The sequence below is a fragment of the Stegodyphus dumicola genome, chromosome 10 (assembly GCF_044657685.1).
Source record: "Stegodyphus dumicola isolate Sdum_Otavi_A_Nest chromosome 10, ASM4465768v1".
Classification (NCBI taxonomy): Eukaryota; Metazoa; Arthropoda; class Arachnida; order Araneae; family Eresidae; genus Stegodyphus; species Stegodyphus dumicola.
The window spans coordinates 137,858,210-137,884,359 of NC_140777.1; the positions used below are offsets into that span (position 1 = coordinate 137,858,210).

Below are 26,150 nucleotides of genomic sequence, written 5' to 3' on the forward strand. Positions count from 1 at the left end.
CTAGATGTATATAATTAAAATTCACATTCTAAAGCTTCTGAAAGGGGAAATAAAGACTAAAAAGTTTCAGAATTTGCAAAAGTACTCTCGAAAAAATGTAATATTGTTTCCTGAGAGAAAGCTACTTGGCATAGTGCTTCGTATGCCTCTAGACAGCTTTCTGCAACAGTTACCGATGTAATTTCCAAGCATATTATGCAAATCACTTACGCCCGATCGGACTATGTCTGAAATAACACACTAATTGTGTTCCATATTTCAATTCTACGACTCAAATTACGCCAAACTACCAAGGTTTGTAAAAATCGCATGAGTTGTTTTTGAAAATATAGCTCTCAAAATTTTAGCTCCTCAATGTTAATTGAGTTTGGTATATATTTATTAATCTCTCTTTTTTTATTAAACTTATTTGATTCTTCTTTTCACATTTCGAAATTCAAGTTCATTCCAAATAAAACTCACCCATTTTTTATGATTTATTTTTAAAATTTGTATTTTAAAATAATTTTATAAATTTTTCAAAAAAATTTAAATTATAATCTATAAATATTTTTGACATCATCTTAAAGTAGACGTATTTCTAAGCACATTTGCAAAAATTACAGTTTTTTATTCAAAATTTCCGAAGATATATATGAAGTTATATACTAGTGCGTTTTGAAATTTGGCATATTTGTTGAAAGCGATAAAACATCAGATGTGGTTTAGACACTTTGCTAGAATTATTTGAAAGTATGTGACATTTTTTTCCGATCATGCGCAATGTAAAAAGATAGGAACGAAGTGCCTTTTTTTTAAGTTCGCCAAGTGAATTTATTCTTGGCGCAAACAGAAAAAATTGCGCCAAGATAAATTTTTGAATTTCTCCGTAAATTTCTCACCAAGTTTTACAAAATTTAATATCTAGGCATAAATTGAGTCGTAGAATCGAAATATGAAAGAAAAATTGGTATGTTATTTCAGAAAAAGTCCGATTTTGTGTCAAAATACCTATGTTAGATTAATGCTATATATAAGTCTAATATATATCCTAAGACGCAAGTTGAATTTCGTCAAATGGCCCAGTAGAACGGGAGATATAGAACTGTCCCAGTTCCCCCCCCCAGTGTACATCAGAATGACTGCATGAATTTATCCATAACATCGTATACACCAGATTACAATTAAATAATAATATAAAGACATAATAACACTTTTTCTTTAACATATTAATACTCCAACATTTTTACAGTTTATATATTATATATTACGTGCATTTAAAATTTTAAAAGAGCAATATATAATTCTGGCTGTCCGAAATTTTTTAAGTTGTCAATTGGATCGCGTCAATTTAAAGGTTGGCCTCCACTGCCTTGGAGGAACATTTTATAATTCTTATCTTAGAAATTGTTACACTTCAAGTTTTTAAGACTTTATGCCTGTATTGTGTCTCTTTCTATAAACTTAAGCGCTATCAAGTTTTAACGATAGTATGTGGTAAAAAGAATAATATTTATTTGGGTAAATTTATTTGAAAATTTACGTACTAACCTGTGTTTATTCCAGTGATGTTTTCTCTACCTTTACTTGTTATTTTGTATCCAGGTCCTGAAGAATACATCAGACTAGTATATGGCATTTTATCAACATTGGAGATTTCAGCAATGCCTGAGGGTGAAAAAAATTAAAAACATTAACATTACATGACGAATTATTTATTGTTAAATGTATAAAAGAAAAAGATTAAACACGGCAAAAGACACATAGTCAATGAATACTGAAAATACAATTTTAAAGACAATTTATTATGCACCTCTCATTGTAATATCAGTAATGAGAGCAAAAAGTAGAGCATATTCGAAGAGAATGGTGGGATTTCACGAGGTTTCTACGAAGTGCGTACTATATGAAATGAATCGAAAGGACTTTCTCAAAAACATTCAGAACAAAATTAATATTTTTCATTTCGTACAGCATTAACACCACAAAATAATTAATAGCACATTAACCTCATAACATAATTCATAGCAGTTTTTCTCCATATTCTAGTTCAGATATCTGGTATGTTGCTTTAACTCTTTGTGGGGTAAAATCAAGAACTATTGCCAGTCACGATATAAACCCATCTATGCCAGTTCACTCCCGTAGAAATCGACAATTCAGCTTGTCTAGCATATGATTCCCAAAGTGGAGGTGGTGCTCTGCTTTGCTGAAAGATCTGCAATTCAATGTCTTCCATTTTTAGAACTGAAGACGCGAAAAGATCTGTAACATATCCCACTTCACTCAGTTCAGTCCCAAAGTTAATCGAATTATTGACCTCTATCAAGAGGTGTTTGCTTCCAGTTTCCAAGCAACATTCAGGTCTACCCTGGATTTAATTAACGTCTCTTCAGAAGACTTGTAAGCAAGATGCCTATGCAGCTGACTCTTGCACACATCGCGAAAAACATTAAATTAACTGTTAAAAATCGAATTTCAACTCAGATAAAACTTCAAAACGAACCGAAATTTCCTTCAATACCTTGACAATGTCATAATGAAAACAAGACTTAAATCATCCCATTCTTTTCTATTGATATCCATACGTATGTGATGGTGGCTACATCACCTTCTAGCTAACAGCAGGACTGCGGAGGTAACATCTGTTCGGGAGAAAGATAAAGGCTCCATCCGTCCTTCCTCTTACCGGTAGTCTGCCTCCTTGTGTCATTCGGAAAGACTCTACAAAAAATTATACTTCAAAGACTTCTTACCTTCTAGAGACATTAGATTGTTTTGAAGCAAGAGACATGAAAAATGAGCAAATGCTGTCACCGGGACTCGAACCAGGACCTCTCGAATACGCGCCGAGCGTGCTACCGTTACACCACGAAGGTATGCAGAAAGAAGAGAGAAGATACCTTATATACTCCGCCTTTTAAAGGGCGAATGGGGGATTAGATGACCCAATCGCAAATTTTTGGGGTTGAAGAATCCTCATCCACCACCTTTTATAGCTCGCACCCAGTGTAGAGTCATTAGGATTTCGGAAGTAAGAAACACGAAAGATGAAAGATAAGACTCGAACATGGACCTCCGGAATACGCGTCGAGTATGTTTCCAATCACACAACGAAGCCATGCAGAAAGGAGGGAGAAAGTTTCTGAGTGGCAGAATTAAAACTGTATGAGCGAGTATTTAAATTTTCTCTGATTATAGGTTGTCCAGAGTCATAAAAGCGAAGACGCGGGTGAACTCTTGAGTGTAATGCAAAAAAGATGAGCACTGAGCAATCATGTCTGGTCAAAAACGAAAAGATGCAAGAGAAGCACAAGAATAATCAGGAATACTATATCCCTTGTTCAGGAGACATACAAGCTTCTCTTCTAGCATTTATGCACAAATTTGAATTGCATTTGAATTACAAATCTTGCTAAATTACATAACAGAATGAAAGCAGGTCATATTTCTGTGTTTTTGGAGGACGATCGTTCCTTTCTTTGGCAGAAAATCTACATTTCCATTTCCTTAAATAATTACACACATACGCACACACACACACACACAAAAAAAAAAAAAAAAAAAAAAAAAAAAACTGGGACATGAAACAAAAAAAGTTTGCATGATAAAAACTAAAAAATGTAATGAAGTTGATAACTCTTCAAATATTGCCATCGATACGGTGTTTCACAACTCTTCCTACTCTACAGTAGTATTGTTATTTAAATACTCAAAAACAAATTGAAATTAATTTACCATCTTTAAATATTGAAAACTTACACACACAAAATTCCCGTAATAATCTTAAAGCGAAAGCTTAATAAAGTACTCATATTTAGCTCAATATCTTATACTTTTTCGAAATGAATGATGTTTAAATGAAATAAGAGCCACAGTGACACAAAAATGTCGTAATTATTTATTCAATAAGTAATCTACAAAATTAACAGTTTAACTGGCTTTTCAGCTGCAGAATAAACCTTCTTTAAGATGAGGTGTAAAAAATTATGCATTAATGAATAATGTAGTGTAAAGAAATACAATTCGTTTCAGACAGCTTCAAGGCCTGGAAATAATTACAGAATTTTCATTTGTGAATGCATTCCAAGTCAAATACTTTTGTTAGCTCGACTGCTTTTGAATGCTCGAAATCGTTAGGACAGCCTCTTTCGAGAAAAGGGAATAAAATAATATACTTTTCTTTTCTCTAAATGAGAATATCGGTTTTCAAAAGAAATATCAATTTATTTGCATTATTTAAGGTAAAAAGTATGACACGGTACATTTACAAACATCCACGCCTTCTTTGGGATTCGAACCCGGCACTTCGTTACAGCAGTCAGTATCACTAACCACTATCTCGGTTGAGAGCTAAAATAAAGTTTTTTTTCCAATATTAACAGTTAGATATAATGACGTTTTCGATTATTTTGAAGCCGCAGTTCTTATTCTGGTGAATGGGTTTGTAAAAATGCAGTTACATTTATTACATTAGAATTATTTTAAGTTATTTCGTTAAAAAAGTTCTCATTATTTTTATGCGCGAAAATTAAAAAAATACAAACGCTGTATCAATTTATTTTTTATATATGCAAAATATACATTGATGTTAATGAAATTAATTACAAATTTTACTGTAAGTTTAAATTAAAGAAAGTTAATTTTGCTCTATTTTGATGATACCTAGGCTCTTTTGATATATTATTCTGTTGAACAAAGCTATATCAGTTTAATAGCAATAAGTTCACGTAACTATCGTTTTTTGCTTTGATCATGTTACTTTCTGGTTTTTCAGTTGCAATGCTTGCGACATATAAAATAAGATTTTTTTTTGAAATTCAAAATGCTAAAAATGACAAAATTATTTAATGATTATAACAAAATACAAGAGGTCATATAAGACTTCGTGGAAAATTTTCTAGGGAAAAGTGACGCGTGATTACGTTGCATTACAAATGTTGTTGATTCCCATACAACCACTCTTTTCGAGGGAATTCAAACTCAGTTCGAAAAAAGCAGTGCTCAGCAGGCTTATCAACTCAGCCGCTAATCGATCTAACATGGCAAAATATTTCTAAAGTATTAGACATAATTGTATTCTTACATATTTATTATTAAGAGAAATTAAGGTTATTAAGCGTTATTACCTACAATCTCAGCGTTTGAGTATGTCATTGTTTACTTAAATGCTAGCAATGCAGAACAATATTACAAAACAAATAACAAACATTCAAGTTCAATACATTCAAGTTTCGTATAATGAAATTGTAACTTAAAATGATACAGTAGAAAATAAAAAAGCAATAAACTTCCGAAAAATATTAATGTTTTCTATTGTTATATTAAAAATTTTAGATCTGATAATTTTAAAATCTTAAAAATTTCAGGTATGTCATGCCTACTTTAATGGATAACTTTTGGTATCAATTTTGATCGTCTAAAATTCAATTTCATTTTTTTTCATTTTTGAAGGCAAAGTAAAATGCCTGCAGCATTTGTGTGAGAGTTTTGTTTAAGCTAGCTCAGCTGGAATTCTTACCATAGCATTGATAATATTTAGGTACATTTTATTTCTTGTCTTAATTTCGGTTGAAGATATCAGAGAAAATATCATTCCAACTAATAGATTGCTAACAAACTGTATAAGAAATGTAAAACGAAGCTTGTGAAAACGTTTTACGATCTGTGTTTGGTACCATATTATTTACGGTATAATTTACGGTTAATCATAAATTTCGACCCCCCCCCGCCAAAAAAGAAATCCAAAATTAGCCTAAAATGATAAAGAAAAGTCTGAAAGTTTCAGATATTAAACTACGTCCCAAAGGGGTCTTTTTTAAAACGATTTTTGGGTTACTTTTATTTATTAAATATTATGTTCTTTGCACTTAAACCATAAAATTCAGTTCAACAGCAGTGTCGCAAAATAATTTTAAAATGAGCGTATCTTTAGAATTTCCGATGCACAGTTCCGCGAGCTGGAAATAAAAAGGTATTTTTTGCCCGTAGAGTGTTGACATTGCTCGCTTTTAAATCGTTGAGTGTGTTACTCAAAAATTCGTTAAAGTTTTACAAAATATGAAATCGATAATAAACCAAATTCCAAATTTGGTCTTCCAAATGTCCATATTCGTAGGAGGATTACGTCATTCAAAATGCGATGGCTCTATGGACCGTTGTTTTATCACAATGCGAGAAATATACATACATTCATGCAGATTTTTCATTATTTAATTTCTTGAAATATAATGCAGGACTCTAACATTTGGTGGCAACAGTTTGAAAAGTGATTCGCCGTTTATAGTGATTCAACCCAAAAAAAACGAAAACAACAGTCCTTTAGGAACAAAGCCCCTTTGCATTAAAATAAAAATCAGCCAACTTTGGAAGGCAAATATAAATACAGCCTTCTTTAATTTAATTCTTAATACGAAACATTATGCCGTAGTATTTTCCCACTTTGATGAATAAACATTTCTGCAAAACGCGATGACATAAATGGCATTACATCATGTATATGAGCTGTCTGAAGTCACTTTTATCGTGAGTCTTCCTTGCAAAAATAAAACACAAGATAAAAGGACATGTATGACTTCTGCAATTGAGACGCAAAATTACGCCACTGTTCGATGTCAGCGAAAGATTTTCTGTTCACCAAGTGAAGGACACTTCCTCTTTAGTGACAGGTCATATGAATGGGCAGCATATTATAAGCATCAGGTCACCGGCCAAACAGGATCAGGCGCGAGTTGAGAACATGAGGATTCCGTGGTTTTCAGAGTTTTTTGTGATCAGGAAATTTCGCAACATCGCGAAGTTTGCGCTTCCCTAATTAATTAGTAAGCCAACAACGGTATTTGGTTTTCTTGTTCTAAAATACTTAAGTTAAGGAAACGCCAAGCTTCAATTAGATAAAAGTCAATTCATTTTAAGACTATATTTTTAGCATTTCATTAAGCATCCTTTTCAGTTCACTTCTATTTTCATCTCAGGCTTCATTGCTTCTGGCGCTATATAATATGAGTTTTAAAACTTAGTTTTTTTAAAGCTATTATTATGACTATTAAAAGTCGGTTCTTAAGCAATATTTATCTAAATAGGATGCTTTCGTGGAGGATTTTCGACGAGAAACTTACTTCCTCCAAGATGAGAAAAACTCGAACTTACACAACCAGCTCAATAAATAAGAGGTAATAGAATTAGTAATTAAAAATTTGAATATGAGGTAAAAGAAAAAAAATCAGCAATTTTTTTTATTCTGTAACTAAACGTACTGAAACATTATTTATAGTCTAAAATTAAACACATTTTCATTTATAATCAAATTTTCTCCCCTAGCCCATATAGGCGTTGGCTATTACTAAGGACGGAAGCGGTGGTCACTTTATTACGGAGACACCTAATAGGTTGGGCCACCGTTGTCTCGTATGAAGGGACAGACAATTTATATCCATGCCATTCGAACCTGAATCCTAAAATCGCTAACACTGGTAATTCCGACCTGGGTTCGATTTCAGGCTAACGGATTGGCTACATGGCATTTTAGTAGTTTTTCTGTGTGTAACGTGTATACGAGCCAGTTTCCCTTAGTACTTCACGAAGGCATCTCTCCCCTTAGGCAGATAGCCCAGTTAGCCCTACTGTGTTTGCCATAATCAACTAAACCAAATCTAAAACAAACCCGTCTGGGCGGTTATATCATCAAAAGTTAGATACAAAATAATTATTACAAATTATATGAGTAAAATTAATAACTAATGATCACACAAAAAGATCTTACATAAATTATCTTTTTCGAAAAAAAATCACTAAGTTTTACATTCCTATACACCGAGACAAACTGCTTCTCATTTAATAAGGACAAAAATGAACCTACTTTATAATAGTTTTAAATGGCATTCGATACGAACTTAAGAATAAAAATTTCTAAAATATAAATGATAACCACTAAAGAAATAAGATCATATATTTCTCGACTTTTGTAATAACAGATTAGTACATAGGATACTGAACTTATTTTTAAAGAGAAATTCTAGATTTAATTACAGTTAAAATCTAATTTATTGCTTTCTAATTTCATTTTAAATCTAAATTCGTGTACGTAAATTTGAATATTTAAAACCTGGTACCTTAATAATTATTGAAAAATTGTAATAGATATTATAGTTCTTTAAAACCCATTCGGGATGGCAGCCCGCGGAAGATAGTGCTCCCTCAGTTGTTACATGCTGAACTGTGCTTACAGGCCGGGGCATTTTCTCCCGCTAAGCCTAATATGCAATTTCGGAAAGTACGCATTACATAATAATGAATAAAATGTAAAATTTACGTAGAAATAAAACTATTTTTAAATATTTTATTAAAGATATCATAATTTTAATCATAACAAAAAAATTTAATTAAAATAATTGATATTTAACAATAAAAATATAAATATATTGCATTGTACTGTAACTAAAAGTACCTAAATTAAACACTAAATGTTGATACAAAATATATAAAAAAAAAAAAATTAAAAATATTTTACACTTAACATTTTGAAATACCTGAAGAAAATTGTAATAATTAATACTTAAGGCGTATGAAAAATCTCAAAGCACGGATCAATGCAGAGACCGACATTGCATTATTATCATGCATAATTTCAATCATGGCATGTCTATTATTATCATCTTCTAATTCAGAATCTGAAGATTCAGAACTACTATATGAAGAACTCCCAATAATTTACAGTTGTTTCGCTGTCATCGTCGGAAAGATCATAGATGGATCATTCATGATTTTAGATATTTCCTTTTCAGAAAGAAAACGTGGTCTTTTAGCCATGGCTACACAAATGAATCTAAAAATAAAATACATGCTAGAATCTCTCTCATAAAATCCCATTTTAAAATAGAATTGAAACTATAAACAACTAATTACAAATTGCCCCTCTGCGTAGGATTGGCCGTAACGCAAGGATGCCGCGTTAGGCATCTAGCGCTGAGGCATATTTGCGGCGTTTCTCCCGAACTATATCTTTTTCAGTTTGTCAAAATACATATTTGTAGATATAATTTTAATTGATTTAAAGACAAGGCCCTGCTCCATCTAACCAAATTAATCTTCAGACATAATGTCGCATTGGGTGAAGCCCCTGCTACAGTGAAAGGAGGCTAGCGATGCTTATATACATATGATAGAAATTAAAGAGCTATAAAATATCTCAAATTTAATTAACCAAACATTTTTAAAAACTCAGGATTCGAAAAGCGAGTAGTTAAAAAAAAGTTCAAATTAAAATAACCAAAAATAACACATAAAGTAGATCGAAAGGGATAACCCCTTTAACAGTTAGATCTAAACACATGCACACCAACCGATAAGTAATGTGAACTGAGAAAACTGATTTTAGACCGAATCGATAAAACAAAACGTTTCACTCACAACTCATTTCTTATTATATATATATCTATTAGCATCTTATTATATATCATAATTTCTTGTGAAAACGTAACAGCTTTTTATAAGATTTTGAGACTAAATTTTCATCAAAATCAGGACCCTTGCGTTCTGCTTTAAGGAACGTAACTCGACGAGTGCCTTGCTGTCTCCAAAATTATTACAGTTTTTACTTTTTACTTACTGTCTCTTTTCTTAGATAAAAACTCTGGAGGTGAAGCCTAATTAAGTATGCCGGAAACCGTCCATGATCGATAAAAATGTGGTTTAAACAATAACATTATATATTTTCGTATTTCTAGGAACTGGTATATGAGGATCAAATAATTTTTATTTTTCTCTGACGACTCCACTGAATCCATTCTTCAATAATTTCTTTTTACGTATTAAATACTGCTTGTAAAATAAATTCGTAATTTATTATTTTTCTGTACTTATTGATGGATTATATAAAAGTTTATATTTCTTTAGAGAATTTAATAAATTCTTAAAAAACCAAAAATAAAACATTTGTAAACCAAATTATTTTAAAGTTTCAAATGTAAAAGGCCTGTGGGCAAAAGCCAATCAAATATTTTGTTTAGCGAATCCTCATTTTGGATCCATGGTCCTCCTTTTGAAACTAAATACGGAGTACCGAACGCACTTAAATTGAATTTAAGTTGCAAGTAAGCAGTATGTAAAATGCGCACATCTTCCCACAAATAGCTCTCTAATGAAGTCACATCGAAAAGCAAAATATTGATTTAGCATTCATTAAGGAACATATTCGTCACAGTTAAAAATGCAATATAACCAGCTGGATACAAAATAAACAGGCATCTCACAGAGACACTAATCACGGATCTCATTTGAAATCCCCTACATGCTTATCGTGGTTCATTAGCAATGCATTCCATCTGTCAAAACTACGCGTTATTTAGATTTCATCTGTGAAAACTATGCGTTTAGATTCTGAACTACCACTGATTATAAGAAGCTGACTTTAATTAGAACAGGGAAATAGGCACTTTAATTGTAAAAAAAAATAAATAAATAAAATGAAACATTAAAATAATTTTATTTTTAATAGAATCGGATTAGTTACCCATATTTGTACTTATTTATTATTAAGAATGTTAATCATCATTTCCTTCTGTAACAGTAATTAAAATCTGATTCCTCTGAACGTTTGATATTTACATATCAACTTAACATTCAGAGCCTGATTTTTCTGACAAGTTTCAATCACTATGTGACATTAGACCTTATCATTATGTGAAATTTCCCGGACTACCCATAAGACAAGCGATACAGCATTTAAAAATGAACACTTTCGTGACTATTCTTTCTCTGAGATAGACTCCCGTAGAGTTTGGTAATGCTAGTGCCAGAACTTTCTCTACTTTTCCGAAACCGGAAGGCGGACAGCCGTAGATTGCCAGTCGACAAACATATTCCTTTGGTAAAGAGACCTTAAATGGTAAGTGGATTGAAAAGTCCATTAGCTTAGTTGGCTGTTCATGCAAACCAGAAATCGCCAAATAATTTCTTAACGATCAAAAGTAAGCAAAACAGTGACCTTACTTCGGCACAGAGTTCGATTTCGAAGGCGATCAGATACTTTTCAAGAGCAAAACGAATTCTGCGAAAGCGCAGCAGCCACTGTATTTATATCGGAAGCAATGAGCGGAGAAGAAGTGAGAAAATAAGGTTCTAATTTTATATTTTAATTAATAAAGCAAACTAAATTTCTACCTGCATTATGATAACCCGACATAAAGTTGCCCTCCTCTTTGTAAAGGTTGCTTTCTTCCAAGTTAACTTTCCTTCATTAGAGTGCAGATACCTTAATTTCGGATATCCTAGGTTTATGGCAGGACATCAGTATCTCGTATACATAAAGGTGCCGTCGCCTTAATATGGACACAGTTATGAAAGCTTTCGGTTTGTAATTCACAAATATAAAATTATTGACTGCTATAGCAAACCAAAGAAAATTATTGAAGTCTTGTATTTCACGCAGAGTAGTTCCTTGTAAAGTGAATCTCTGCTGCTTTAATAAATTTAGCTATACAATCTGGTAGCTGAAGAAAAAAGAGAAGCGAAGAGAAAGGGATATTTCAAACTTATCGATCGACTCACGAAACACTTAGAACTATAAGTTTTTTTCCAGGAAACACCATCCCATCATTAGAAAAATAGATCATAAACTATTTTTTAAAGTAGATCAATATATTGCAGGTACTTTATGTAAAGATAATTAAAGAAAAGCATTGCATTTTTTATTAAAACATTTCAACAGAAAACTAGTATAATTTGCTCATTAATAGCACTAATATGTGCTCCAGTTTGTAACCTACCCTTGCATTATATTTCTCTTGCAAGGGAATTATTAGCAGGCCTGTGCCTGAACTTTTTTAACAAAGACTATGGAAGTGTAGTTCTGTTGATGTTATACGCAGTTTGTATATTTTTTGCTGCCACATCCGTTGAGAAAGATTTTACACTTGAGTATGTTATTCCGAATGGTATTAAAATGTTTATAGCTCTGTGAGAAACTTCTAGGTATACTTTATGAATTTACAACCAAGCACATTTAGGAGATACTCTTGCATAAATTTGGAATTTAACGTCGAATCTGTTGATATGCCGACAAGCTTTCCCTTATCGTTGTACTCGAACGGATTTTTTACTCAGTTATACTGAGTTTTTGCTGGAAAATACTTTTTTCATAGTTTTCTTCAACAGAAAAATGTACTCCACTGTACAATTTTCAACACTGTTGTCTAAATTCAATATTTGTTCATTAGCAAATTATTGAGTTTTGCAGGGTGTCCGTCGAAAACGTCGCGGAGAAAACAACGCAAGGAGAAAACGTCGTGGTATAAAACATCGTAAGAGAAAACATCGCAGTTCTAAAACATTGTGGTACAAATTATCGGGGTCGAAAATAAATCGGGTAAAAGCTTCGTAGTTTAATACGTTGTCAAAAATATCGTGGTAAAAATAAAGTACCTACAAGTTATCGCATGACGATAACATCGCACACATACGTTTTCAGGATTTGATAGCTGTAAATGCATGTTCGTATAAAGATCATATAGAGCGCAAGAAGAACAAAGGGATTCTTTTACTTCTATACTTCATACATTTGAACGACCTAATAAATATTTGCTGAAAAAATAAAAAGGAATCTTAAAGCATTTGAAAATTTAAAATGAGTAGAAAATTAATGCAACTTAGAAAGCTTAATATAATTTTAAATTTATATAGTTAATTAACAAAGGTCATTAATAAATTAAGCTTTTTTTATAAAGTTTAACATAATTTTTCATGGAAAATACAGTCTAAAAATGCTTAAAAAAGGGAAGATAAATAACTGCATGAGGTTACCTCCATGAAAATTGCTTAGTTAATGATCAAATTATTTTCTTTCACATTTTTTAATCTGATAATGTTTTAATGAAAATTACATATTGTTTTGTTTCCGTTTATTCTTCAAGTGTCGTTAACATTTTCATGTATGGCGTGCAGACAATTTTTTGGAATTCGATTTGTCAGTTATGAAGAAAGTCAGTTACATAATATGTCACTATGCGATTTGAAAAACGCATGTATGCGATGTTATAGTCATGCAATAATTTGTAGCTATATTTTTTACCACGATATTTTCGACAACGATGTTTTTAAACTGCGAAGTTTTTGAACCGCTTTATTTCCGACTACGATATTTTGTACCACAATATTTTAGAACTGCGATGTTTTTCTCTTTGCGATGTTTTCTCCCACGATGTTTTGTACCCCGACGTTTTCGCTTTCTTCTTCGCGACGTTTTCTTCCGTGATGTTTTCGGCTCCGTTTTGCAGAACATTGCACGCCATTCTCTTTGACTTATGTTGACCACATGCTTAGTTTTAAAACTAATCAATAATTAAATGCATCTTTATATTTTTTAGGTAATAACACTAGTCAACTAGTATGAGTGCTTTATAATTTTCTTTTCGAATTTTTATTTTGATTCATGAAACTCTGGGAGTTGACTCACAGAACCCCACGGTTCGGTTTGAAGACCGCCGGAGTAGATCTCTGCGAGAGAGCGAATATCGTATTTTACAGGCTCTCGAAAATGGAAATGTTGGTTTGAGACTCATGGAGCAGTCCATCGCGAATTTTAAGAGATGAGCTGAACTACTGTTGAAAAATACTGAAGCCAAGAATCACAGTCAAGCCACGATAAATATAATTTATGAATACTTTGTGTGATTTCTTAGTTAGATGAATTATGATGAGATGATATTCGAAATCATTGCATACTGACCTGCATGCAAAACATTGTCTTTTCTATTTAAATAAAACAAAAAACATCACTGCTACTATTTAACAGGATATCTTAATAAATTGATTAAATCAGTGAAGATCGTGTTTAATATTAATACTGATTACGATGATTTTCTTGTGTACGACAGTTATTTAATATCACAACGGAAATGTGAAATGGCATATAATAGTGTTTCCGGAGGAACTGCCATAGTTCTAAGTAATTGATCAATTAAGAAAATAATTAAAGGTTTTTCATTAAGTTTTAAACTTACCAAAAATATCTTGACCAACTGGAGCATATCCGGCAAAATTCATGCCTTGGGAATGGTCAGATGTGACAATTAACAAGGTATCTTCTCTTGAACTCCTTTCTAAGGCGACTTTTACAGCATTCTCTAAATCCAAAGCTTCAGAAACTGCTCTAACAGCCCTTCCACTGTGGTGCATTTTGTCTATGAGACCACCTTCCACTAACAGAAAATAGCCTTTAGAATTGCGAGATAAAATTCTGATGGCTTTATCTGTCATTTCAGCAAGAGTAGGTTCATCGTAGTCTGTACGTTTTGATTGTTCATCTCGATCTGTGACGTCATATAGATGGGCTGGCTCAAAAAGCCCTGAAAAAAATGCATACAATTTCGTTATAATAAGCGTGACTATTATTTGCTGTTATCCATAATTATTTTTATGAATAGAGATATTCGGTTGGATTTCGTACTAAAAAGGAAAGGAAAGGCATGCATCGACAGCATAAAAACATCATGCAGTCTGCTTGAAAAAATTCAATTTTATGTTGCTATTTATGTATTACATGCAGCATACTGAGGAGATCAATGAAATAACTCAGCTTATATTTTTTAATTTAATTCCTTTAAGAAGAATTTTAAAATATTAATCAAAACGAATTTATCGATAATAAATTAATATAAATATAACCAATGGATAAATTTTTGAGCCATTCAAATTAATTTTATTTGTGGAAGATTTAAAACGTAACAAAATTTTTATTAATATACACACAAGTCTAATTTTATTTTACCTTATAATTTCTGAAATACTAGCCTTTAAAGCTAATAATTATAATAAATAAGAAATTATAATATAATATATAAAATATTGTAATATAATACGGTATAATATAATATAATTATAATAAATGTAACGTTTTAAAGCTAATAATTATAATAAAGAAAATTCATATATATAAAAATATTCCATATCATAAAGACATTGATTTATACAAAGGGAATTCATAAAACTGAATGAATTACATTGATGCAGATGGCGTGTGAAACTGAATGCCGAAGACAGAATTAATTGCCTACTTGAAACGTAAAAGAACCGCTTGGAGAATTAACAGCTTTACTTAATTAGTGACAACCTTTCTCATTATTTTCCCGAGATTTTTGTAAATTTGTCCGGAGGTTTACGAATTCGTGGAATCTCAAGATTAATTGCGTGCATAAAAAAATTGACTTTGTATTCTTATAAATGAAAAAATTATAGAACTGCTAAATGAGAAAAGACTACACATTTTTCTCCTAAAACAAATATAAATTTGCTTGCGAAAAAGAATTAAATATTAAAATTCTTTTTGAACAGAAGTTTTTTTTATTTAAAATGGATTAGAAAATATGCAATGAAAAAAGACATAAATATATTTAAAATAATGCTAGAAACACACAACAAGCAAGAAATTTTTGTCCTTCTAGATTACTACTACTATTTTTTTCCCTTCCAGAGTTTTATCCTCGAAACATTTTCTTCCGTTTGTCATAGAGTTTACTCATAATATCGGTTTTCCGTTTGAACAAACTAGCGTTTACATCTTAAGATGAAGTCCTGTTATCCATACTTTCCAGCAAATTCATTATAAAATTAAATTATTAGTTGAACCAGCTACGGCACCACATGCATAGAATGCAGTAATTGTTGTACATGTGGAATTCGTTAGATTTTCATCAAGTAAGGAGTATAGGAAACCAACTGTGCTTTCACCGAGAATTAAACTCAAAACCTTCTAGCTGCTAGATGGATAAGGTAACACAAGGACACATCCTCCGTATCCCGAAACTAATATCTGTGTTATTTCAACTGCACCTTCAAATTCACATTTTATTCCATTCAGTCACGTTCTTCTCATCTAGGCATGCGGCCAGATTCAAACTTCGTCAGCTGCATATTTTAACGCATACGTAACTTTACTTTCCTGACTTGCAACGGCTTAAACCCCGTTCCACAGATCGGAAGGCAGCTAATGAATTTAATTCCTAATAACTATGACAACTGTGACATCTATACCGCCCTTTGGAAGATCCCCAAAGAAACATCATATCTAAGAAACTAGGTTCCTTTTCTTCATTGGGATTATTTAGAGTTGCTGAAAACTTTCACTTCCTACTAGTTACGGAATTTGAACTTGGGGGTATTTAAGCATATTCAATATTTATAATTATATGCATTATTTTCATTTAACGACTAATGACTATGACGATTGTAACATCTATATCACCCTCTGAAGATCCCAAAAGAAGCATTGTATCGAAGAAACTAGGTTTCTTTTTCTCATTGGGATTTCGAGTTGCTGAAAACTAGCAGCTACGGAATTTGAGATTGGGGTATTTCAAGAATATTCACTATTTCTAACTGCATGCATTATTTCCATTTATATATTAAAAATTCTTTTTCTTTTAAAGCTTTAAAAATTCTTTTATGTGTTCCAAAAGAGGGAATGACTGTTCATTGGAAAAGAATTTAACTTCTGGATTAATGTGTCTTTTCCGAATGGTGTAGAATTTACCTATAAGACTACAGACTACAGGAGGTGATTCTTGATGAAAGTGTTTATCTATTTTATTGTGGAGTTTGGTTACATCAGGGTAATAATATTATTTCTTACATCGTCCCATTTAAAGAGCAATTGGGAAGAGGATCGAGGGAAACTGATTTAGAGTGGTGACGAGTTATCGGCCACCCTATTTCAATTCGGTATATTGAATATACCGAATTGAAAATTACAATATATCCACCTTAAACAATGTATTTACCATATATTGTTTTAGGTATGTAGAGTACCTCACTTTGGAATTCTAAGTTAATGTTGGAAGTGAGGAATCTAAGAACTGATAAGCGAATAATCGCTTGCGTTCGGTGACAAGAAACAACAAGATAGAAGGGTAACTAACCCTTTATTATTCTAATAAGATTTAACAAACTCCGCCTGGGAGTGTACAAGCAAAGCCCACATTTGGACTTGAACTAAAAAGACTAAGAATTAAACTAAAACTAAGATTAACTAAAAGAAGTATAGCAGAAGCTATCAAGATTCAATATGAGTTGGTCCCTTAACTTATTTGACTACGAAGCTTAGCAAGGGCCTGAGTACGGCCGAGCGAAATAACAGCTTTGAGAGAGAGAGTGGCCAAAAAGGCAGACGCGCGTAAATCAGAAACTCTGATTCTCTCTCTGACTCAGTAAGTAACTTCGTGGTTTAAATACCGCTCTTCCTTATTAAATATTCAGCAAGATTCCAAAAGTACGTTCTGGCCGGAAGTAGTAGGTTGAAAGTAAGAATTTGACAGGAAAGGAATTTTAACTTAAAATTTAACTGTTAATAAAATTAACATAATTCTTACAGGTTGTTTCCAAAAAGCGAAATTATGATTTTGCAGAGAAGCGAAACACGAGTCTTACACTACTAGCTGGGTATGCACCAAAATGGCATACACAAAATGAATGCCATAATATTTATTACACGGTTTATTTTCCTAGATGAAATACTACCAATGGAAGATTTCAAAACACGTATACAGAGAGTCCAAACACTAAAACTTCTGATATTACAAGAAAATACAAAGGAAGGAGCAGTATATAACTTTCTTGACAATTAAACTGCACACGATTAATATTAACTAGTAATTCTTCTAATTTTGATCCGATTGAAGAATACTAGGCAGTCGAATTACAACAAAATATAATTTTGCTCCAAAGAATTAAATTCAATTTTTTATAAAAGTTTGAGATTTATATTATAAAATGAAAAACGCAAAGAATATTGAAGAAAACTATAATTCTTTATTATATATTTGTCTCTAAAAATGTATAACCTTATCAACTATTTAATATCCAACAGAAAGAGTTTATATTTTAATTCCTTTCAGCGTATTTTTCGCAATTTTGTTTGTGAGACTTATACTACGTTCCTTTTTGAGAATTTACTAATTATGATTTTGTTAAAATAAAGGCAATGTTAATATTTTTTCGAAGTCTTTTGATTCCCAGAAATTAAAAAAAAAAGACATACCTAAGCTGGAATCTCGGAAAATAGGATAGTGAATTTTCAGGAAAGAAAAGCCTACTCACCCAGAGCAGTGTACATTACTGTTAGAGTCTTAACATTACTGTTAAACATTACTGTTAGAGTCTTGCAAAAGTTAGGATAAATTAGATATCGGCTTTGATAAAAAAATGAGACATATAGTTGTAGAGACATTACGATTTCTTTTGCTGGGGACGTGAAAATGTGCAGTGCCGTAAGTGGGACTCGAAACCTTGGATCCTAACGAGGACCCTAAATATGCGTCGAGTGTGCTTCCAGTCACAAATCGAAGGAAAGGAGAGAGAAAATAGCAAATTAAACAGTAATGTGAAAATTCTAAAACTAGGTAATGGGGCAGAAAGTTTTAAGATTTAGCTCAGAAGTTGAAGCCCGTCAACACAAGACTGTATTACAAATAAATCTGAAATACGTTTACGATTACTGCTCTGTTTACATAAGGCACCTTAAAGTCTTTTTCCTGTCATCTTATCATGCGAATCATGCTTATCTTATGCTGTGAATAGGCGGTTATTCTTCACGCTGTTCTTGAGTTTATGATTTTGCTGAAAGATTGATTTTTGAATGGGGTGTTTCATACAGAACATCTTTCACAAACAGTGCTGCATTGATGGTAAACTGTTACTGCTCCAAAAAGCAAAACTCATACCAGAAAATAAAGATAGGACACCTAAAAAGCACAATGGATTTCATTGAAAGGAACCTATGGTCTATTTTGCTGTAAACACGCAGAGAATATTATAGCTTCGTTAGCATCTTCTTTTAATTTTGAAGGTTTACCCACCATGTATAACGTCACACCGTAAAAGTTTAACTGAGATAAGAGAATTTATTGTTGAGAAATCTCAGTTACACCGAATTTTCTGAAAACTGTTTTGTATAAATTATCTTAATAGGATGGCGTTTCATTTGAAAGAACATGAACGTTAAATACACATAGTGTATGTGCAGTTTTATGTAAAATAATGCATTTGCCACCACTTAATATGTTCTAAGTGTATCGCTTACTCTAAATTATATTTTTTTCATTATTAAATAACAGCGAATTTTTAAATATGTATACAAAACCTTTTAAATACTTCGCACGAAACTATAAAAACAGTTGGCAGTGTTTAATTCTTTACTTTTATTTTAAAGTAGTAGTGTATAACAGAGTTTTCTTAAACTGTTGGTCGCGACTCCCATGGGGTCACGGGACCTGCAGCAGAGATCACCAAAAATTTTAGCAGTTTTGATATTTCTTTAACTTATTATAATAATTTTACAATTACCAAACATATTTACACAGTGTATCTGAAAATAGATAAAGATAAGAAAATACAGACAAAGAAAAAAACGAAAACGTTTCGACGAATTTCTTTTTATAATATAAACCTTCATTTTACTTGTTCGCACGTGACGTTACTCTCATTTCGTCTGTTACTTATTTAAAAATTTCATATTGTTCTATGTCTTAAAATTAAAAATTAAATTTAATGACCTAAAACTGCAATAGTATATTACAGTACAAGTGAAAAAACATGTGCGTCGGATTTGCGCAATGCATATGGGGGTTCCACAAAATTTTCGTAAATATTATGGGGTCCTGACGTCACGAAAAAATCTCAGTGATAAAAAGGGGTCGCGACTGAAAAAAGTTTAAGAAGCCCTGGTGTATAAAATACTTGAAATAATCCTGTACATCTCACAGAAAAAAATTACAAAATAAAGAAATGTGTTCGCCGTTCATAAGACTGACTGTTATCTTTATAATTTGAATATCTGAATTTAATTAGTCAGTTATAAAGTTTTAATTTTAATAATTCTAAGTATATATACAGCTAGTATATATTTTTTGCACTTGTGTTTTATTCTTATTTAGTTATCATTGTAGTAACAAGTATACCTCACAGTAATAAATTACAATAAAAATACCTACAATCATAAAAATTTTACAGAAAATTCTCATTTTAAATTAATTGTTACTCTAAAAAAGAATGTTTTTGCTGTAATACTAATAGCTGATACAAATAATTACGACTGCTTTCGATATGTACCAAAAGGTTTATTTTCGACTTTTTAAATTGTGAATAATTGTTATACATATTAATAAAGTTGCCTATATTTCAGTATCATTAAAATGAAAATAAAATTTTCAATAATTCTAAACAAAATAAAAATGATAGTTTTTATTAAAACAATTAATATTTTACATATGCCATTACATGAAAATGAAGATGAATATTTCATTTAAAAAATGAAAAGTTGTATAAAATAAATTACTTAATTTGTTTTAATTTTTTTTCGTGCCATTTAAGTTCAATGTATTAATCAATGACAGGAAAACCTCAACGCTGCATAACCAACAGATATGTGGATTTTAAAGAGATTAAATATACACTGAAATACAAAAACCTGCTCATTTGCATTCTAATCAATCTACAGGTGGTTTTACATTCAAAGGATGGAGATTAGCGAGATAGTCACCAAACGTTTAACCAACAATCAATATTTGTGGATTGACATCAGATCCAAGTAACGTTTGAATACTTAATTGAGAGAAAACAACATTCGTTTAAGAAACAAAAAGATATGTGAAATTTTACCAAGCAGATAGTCGATCTTCTTTGGATCTACTTTATCAAATTCTTTCTTATTCCATACATATTTGTAACGAAACTTATTTAACTGTTTGTGTTTCTTCCACATTTCAATTAGTTGTCGATTATCAGCTCTCTTGCCCCGCTTTTCTGGATACTCAGGATCAAAGGTTGTATTAGGCATCAAAGACTCCCTTCCGCCGCCTAAAATAACCTAAAAAATAAAACTTCAGTTACAAGTTATATAACCATCAGGTTAGGTCAACGGCAACCATGTACAAAGTTTTTACATTTTGTATTTCTCAAAATCGTTACAAAGCATAAGAATGAAGAAATTCTAGCGCTGAAACTGGATTTTAACTAAAAATATGACGATCTTAAGGAATATTCGGTGACAGCTGTAATACCTCTTTTTATGTTACTGATAATATACTAAATTTTCTACTTCTTAAAATATCAGTAAATGTTTTTAAATTAAAATATCTGGAATTTCTGAAGACTTAAGTAAAATTTTTATTTTAATTTAAAGGATGATGTTGCGCAACCTAATGAACACTATACGGCTGTTGTAATTGAACTGCCCTGTACCAAATTGTATATAAATGCATATTTCATACGTTTGGGCAATCATAAGATATTTTTAAATATAGAAGTTCTCTTGATGCAGTCCCCTCCCCCATTTTGTGAAATTCCCAGCATTCACATGAAGTCTTTCGTAAGCAGAAAGGGTGTAAAGCACTGAAAGCAATTCTCGTTGATTTTTATGAGGAAACTTTGAGAGTTCCAAGCCAGAACTATAACTTACTAAATCCTAACACACATCACAAAAATCTACAATATTGTTATAAAAGCAAAAGTTATTTGATTAATACGCATGGTTTTAATCATGGAGTTTTAGGTTGATAAAAATGCATAGCTGTTTAGGAAGCACGACAAAGAGAAAAATAAATATTTCAAAATTTCATTTTCGTTTGAAAATGTTTCATTGGAAGGGCCTCAAATTCTGAAGCTTTTTTTGAGTTTGTTTAGCGATTACACTTTGCTTGCTTTTATCTGCTTTACACATGCTAGTATAGATCATAACGAAATCTGACGGAAGATAAATAAATTGAACCTCTGCAAGAGTATTTACTGGAAGGGTTCTTGTTTGAAAGAGAAATCCTCACAGAATACATTCAGACTTATTGCTCACCAGATGTTTAGCAATCTAAAAGTTAATAATGAATATGTTTTAAGAATAGGAATATGTTTTCAGAAAACAGCTTCTAGAAAAGACTTTTTCTTATTCGGTTATTTGACCTTTATTGCTTATTTTAAGCATATGTTTTGTGTAACAGCCAGGAATTATTTTTGACCTATTTTGCAATTTTTAAATCTCCCTCAGTAGCGGAAAAATGTTGGAAAAAAATCTTTTGTTTATATTTTGTCTTCTCAATTGTTATTTTTAATTTTATGCTATATATGCCTCATTATATTTATTTTATTTCGGTTTTATTTCGGTTTATTTTCTATAATTATCTTTTATCTTAAATGAGTCACTTTCCTTTACTTTATATTTCCCCCTTTTTTCCGCTTAAATTTCTTTTATGAAGCAAAGCTGACATACGATTCTTGTTTTGCTTCGCTCTAATTTCTTCTTTATAATTACTTCGCGAAACAGAGTGGCAAGAAACAAAATAAACAATAAAAGAAAAGATAAAGAAAGAAAATAAACAATAAAAGTAACACGCAATTCATTAAATGTTTATTTCTTTAAGAAGCACGATAAGTGTATACGATTTATTAGTCCAAAGGGGTTTTGTCTCTGAAGGACTATGATTTTCGTTTTGCGATTTTGCGTTGAATCACTATAAATGTCCGTTTCACTTTTCAAACTGTTGCCACCAAATGTTAGAGTTCTGCATTATGTTTGAAAAAATTAAATAATGAAAAATCTGCATAAATGTATGTTTATTTCTCGCATTGTGATAAAACAACGGAACATAAAGCCATCGAATTTTGAATGACGTAATCCTCCTACGAATATGGGCATCTGGAAGACCGAATTTGAAATTTGGAATTTGTTTTATTACCGATTTCGTATTTTGTAAAACTTTAACGAATTTTTGATTAACAAACTCAAGGATTTCAAAGCGAGCAACGGCAACACTCTACGGGGGGAGGAAAACCTTTTTATCTCCAGCGCGGGGAACTGTGTATCGGAAATTCTAAAGCTCATTTAAAAATTATTTTGCGACATTGCTGTTGAACTGAATTTTATGGTTTAAGTGCAAAGAACATGATATTTAATAAATAAAGGTAACACACGAAACGTTAAAAAAACGCTCCTTTTGGACATAATTTAAAATCTGAAATCTTTCAGATTTTTTTTAAGTTATGTTTTTTTATTTATTTTTTTAATAAAAGAAACGAAAAAGAATTTATACCTGAATATTTCTTCCTGGATAGTCCTCTACTAGTTGTCTACCTATATCTTTGCAGAGACTGCGATCTTTCTCGTCTTTGATATTGGAATCTCTTTCCCACCAACGATCAGGACTATGCGCATATAGGGGAGCTGGTGTTGCATGCGTCACTCGCATGTTAGTTACTAATCCCACAGATTTACCTGATAAAGAAAAAAAAAAAAAAAAAGGAAACTTTTGTACACAGCGTGTTCTCATGCAGACTTTATTACTGAAACCGTTGATAGTAAATATATATTTCCAATCACAGAAATTCACAGAAATGCTTTAAATACAGCAAATATTTCTGTTTTTGCTTCTAAAAGTTTTTTAAAAATAAATACTGAAAAACACTGCAAATGCAAAATCTAACGTTTTTATATGATACCTCCAGTCCCTGTGGTTACAGTTAATAAAAGTTGATACTCGTTCTAAAAACTAAAATACAAAAAGTTTAATTTTCACTGAGAAAAACTGACCGAGAATTTTAACTTTAAAATGTTTGCTATTTGCAGAATTCTCGACAGCAAAAGTAAATCTTTTTCGCTCTGGGATTTTGTTAAATTTGGTACGCCAGAAGTATTTTATACATATAATTTAGAAATTTCAAAACTCCAAAATATTCGTCAACGATATTCATATGAAATTTTATCAGATTAGGATCTTAATATCATATTTCTGAAAAAAAAAAGCCAATGAAGTAGAAGTAGTTTTGCAGGACTCTACATTAATTAACCAGTTATTATGATCTGAACCATTAATTTAACGTCTGCCTTTCGTAGTCCTCATCAAAACAAATTAGTTGTTGAGTATTTAAGCCGACGGTTTACATATTTTAGAGCTCCTGGGAGCCTTGCGTCCAGTTATGTGCTATGGCCATTTCTGCCAAAGTTTTATTCCGGCTTTATCATCTTGCTAATCGATGTTTAAATATGTGCCATTAATTACTTGAACCAGCTTAAGTAGTCTCAGACTACCCTACCTAAGCTTCTATAAAAGCAGTATCCTAAAGTTTTAATTTTATTTTGAGCAAACGATATTAAGAATTCTGGCTATATGGTAATGGCAATACTTGAGAAGCAATTTAATCCCAGAAAGAGATGCATACTGGAGGCAATATCTATGTTTGGCGTGGTGGCATTGGATGGACACACAGCCCTCCATGTCTTTCCACGTGGAACCATGAATGCTCAGGCTTATAGCAACAGAACGACAATGCTAGAGCTAGACCAACATGGCTCGCATCGTGGATGAATTATGTTCTGCAGCAAATAATTCAGTGCATGGAATGGCCAGCTCGATCACTTAACCTGAAAAGTATCGAGCATGTTTGGTATGCTTTAGGAAGACGTATAGCTGCGTCTTCCTAAAGCATACCAACCATACCGTCAGTCCTTCATTTCAGATCCTTGCCACGCTTCCAACTGCTTTGCAAGAGTAATAGCTCTCATTTCTTACGGAACTGATAAACTGCATAATTCATACGCATGTGTTGTATTGCTTCTAGAGGAGATCATACTCCATATTAAAGGTAATTTTCCTACATTAAACTGACACATACGATTTGTTCATTTTATACATATGTTAATTTCTATAACACCATCATTGCCCGGTAATTTCTTTTCATCTTATTTAATGACTTACTATATGTTGTAAACTGCAGGTTAGTTTCAGTAAATTTTACAAGTAACGTTTTCAGTAAGCGTCGTTTTTGTGATTCTTCCTTAATTAAGGATAACCAGTGTATTATGAAAACAAATACAGAAAGTTGCTTGTGATCTTGCTACCGTTTTTGGCAGAAATTCGAAATTTAAGCCTCTTTATCAAAGCTATACTTTTCAGGACTAAGTTTTTTAATTCTGAACAATGTCTAAATATTATTGGGAAAATATTGCATCATTTCGACTTGTTGATAAATTCTCACTGCAAACATTTAGATAATAAAATCTCGAAAGCTATTTCTATGGTAAAAGTCATGCATAGTTGATCAAAGTTCCTTCACTATATACTCTTACATGCAATTATTTTGTCTTTTAATCCAAATTCAACCCGCTCAGTTGCTCTCTAATGAAACGTATCAAAGACACATTATCAGTTAGTTAAAGTTTTGGGTATATTCAGAATATTCTTTTCTGAAAGCATCTCAATGTTTTTCCTGAAATCTGGATGAATTTTCGATTATCATTCAGAGTGCTTTTTCCAAGATTATATTCCTTACACATCCGATTTATAAGTTCCGCATAACAATACGTTCTTGAGTCTTTAATTTCACTTCAATAGGCAACATATGTTTCTCCAATTTGTATGTTGCATGAAATTGTTATTTAAAATTAACACAAAAAGAATGCAAAATCAACGGAAGAAATATGTTTACTTAGCGACTCGAATTCAGGAAGACTAATTGAAGCAAATGCTCTTGGGCTTTCAAAACAATGTGGGAATGACCTTATTTCCTGGGCGAAATGTACGTTGTGTCTAAGTGCAACGTATAGTATGTATTTATTAAAACTGACGATGGGAAATTTATTCGCCCCCAAACAAAATTTTGACGAAAATACTAACGCTTAAAACATAAGCCTATTAAATCGAAATCCAATAAAGGTATTATAATGCTACAAATCTGTAGTCCTTATAAAAATTACTGTGTTAAACATTTGGGAAAAAACAGAGGAACAGTACAATGATGATTCCAAAAATAACGGGTTTGATATAATGTTACAGTTACTGCAAATGAATGATAGAGACTAAGCCTGTCTTATTTATCAATCTCAACGTGTTTTTGAGTCTATCACAAGCTATCGAACTGCTGTATTGTTACATAATATTTTTACAATACATTGGCATATATTAAGACATTGCTCATAGAAAAAAAATACTCTGGAAAACATTTGACGCTGATAGCAACATCAAGCACCAAGTAAATGGCATTTAAAACACATAGAAATATAAATAAAAAATAAATGTTTTGGCCATCTTTGTAAGCGAACACTGGCGACCTCGGAAGAGCAGAACGCAAGCAGTCTGTTGCTAGTTTCGGTTAGTACTTAGGATTACAAGTTTCGATCACTTAAGATTGCTTCTTGTATA

General features: G+C 31.7%; 1 protein-coding gene across 3 annotated transcripts in view; it reads right to left on the reverse strand.

Moving 5' to 3' along the window:
- Nucleotides 1-26,150, reverse strand: part of LOC118186637 (alkaline phosphatase-like) — a 157,706-nt gene that overhangs the window by 4,864 nt on the left and 126,692 nt on the right. For all 3 annotated transcript variants that reach the window (XM_085825588.1, XM_085825586.1, XM_085825587.1), the window contains exons 5-8: nucleotides 23,046-23,227; nucleotides 20,626-20,833; nucleotides 13,977-14,321; nucleotides 1,531-1,647 (exon numbers count right to left, since the gene is read on the reverse strand). In XM_085825588.1, the coding sequence (XP_085681714.1) occupies nucleotides 1,531-1,647; nucleotides 13,977-14,321; nucleotides 20,626-20,833; nucleotides 23,046-23,227 (852 nt within the window). The remainder of the gene's footprint in view (nucleotides 1-1,530; nucleotides 1,648-13,976; nucleotides 14,322-20,625; nucleotides 20,834-23,045; nucleotides 23,228-26,150) is intronic.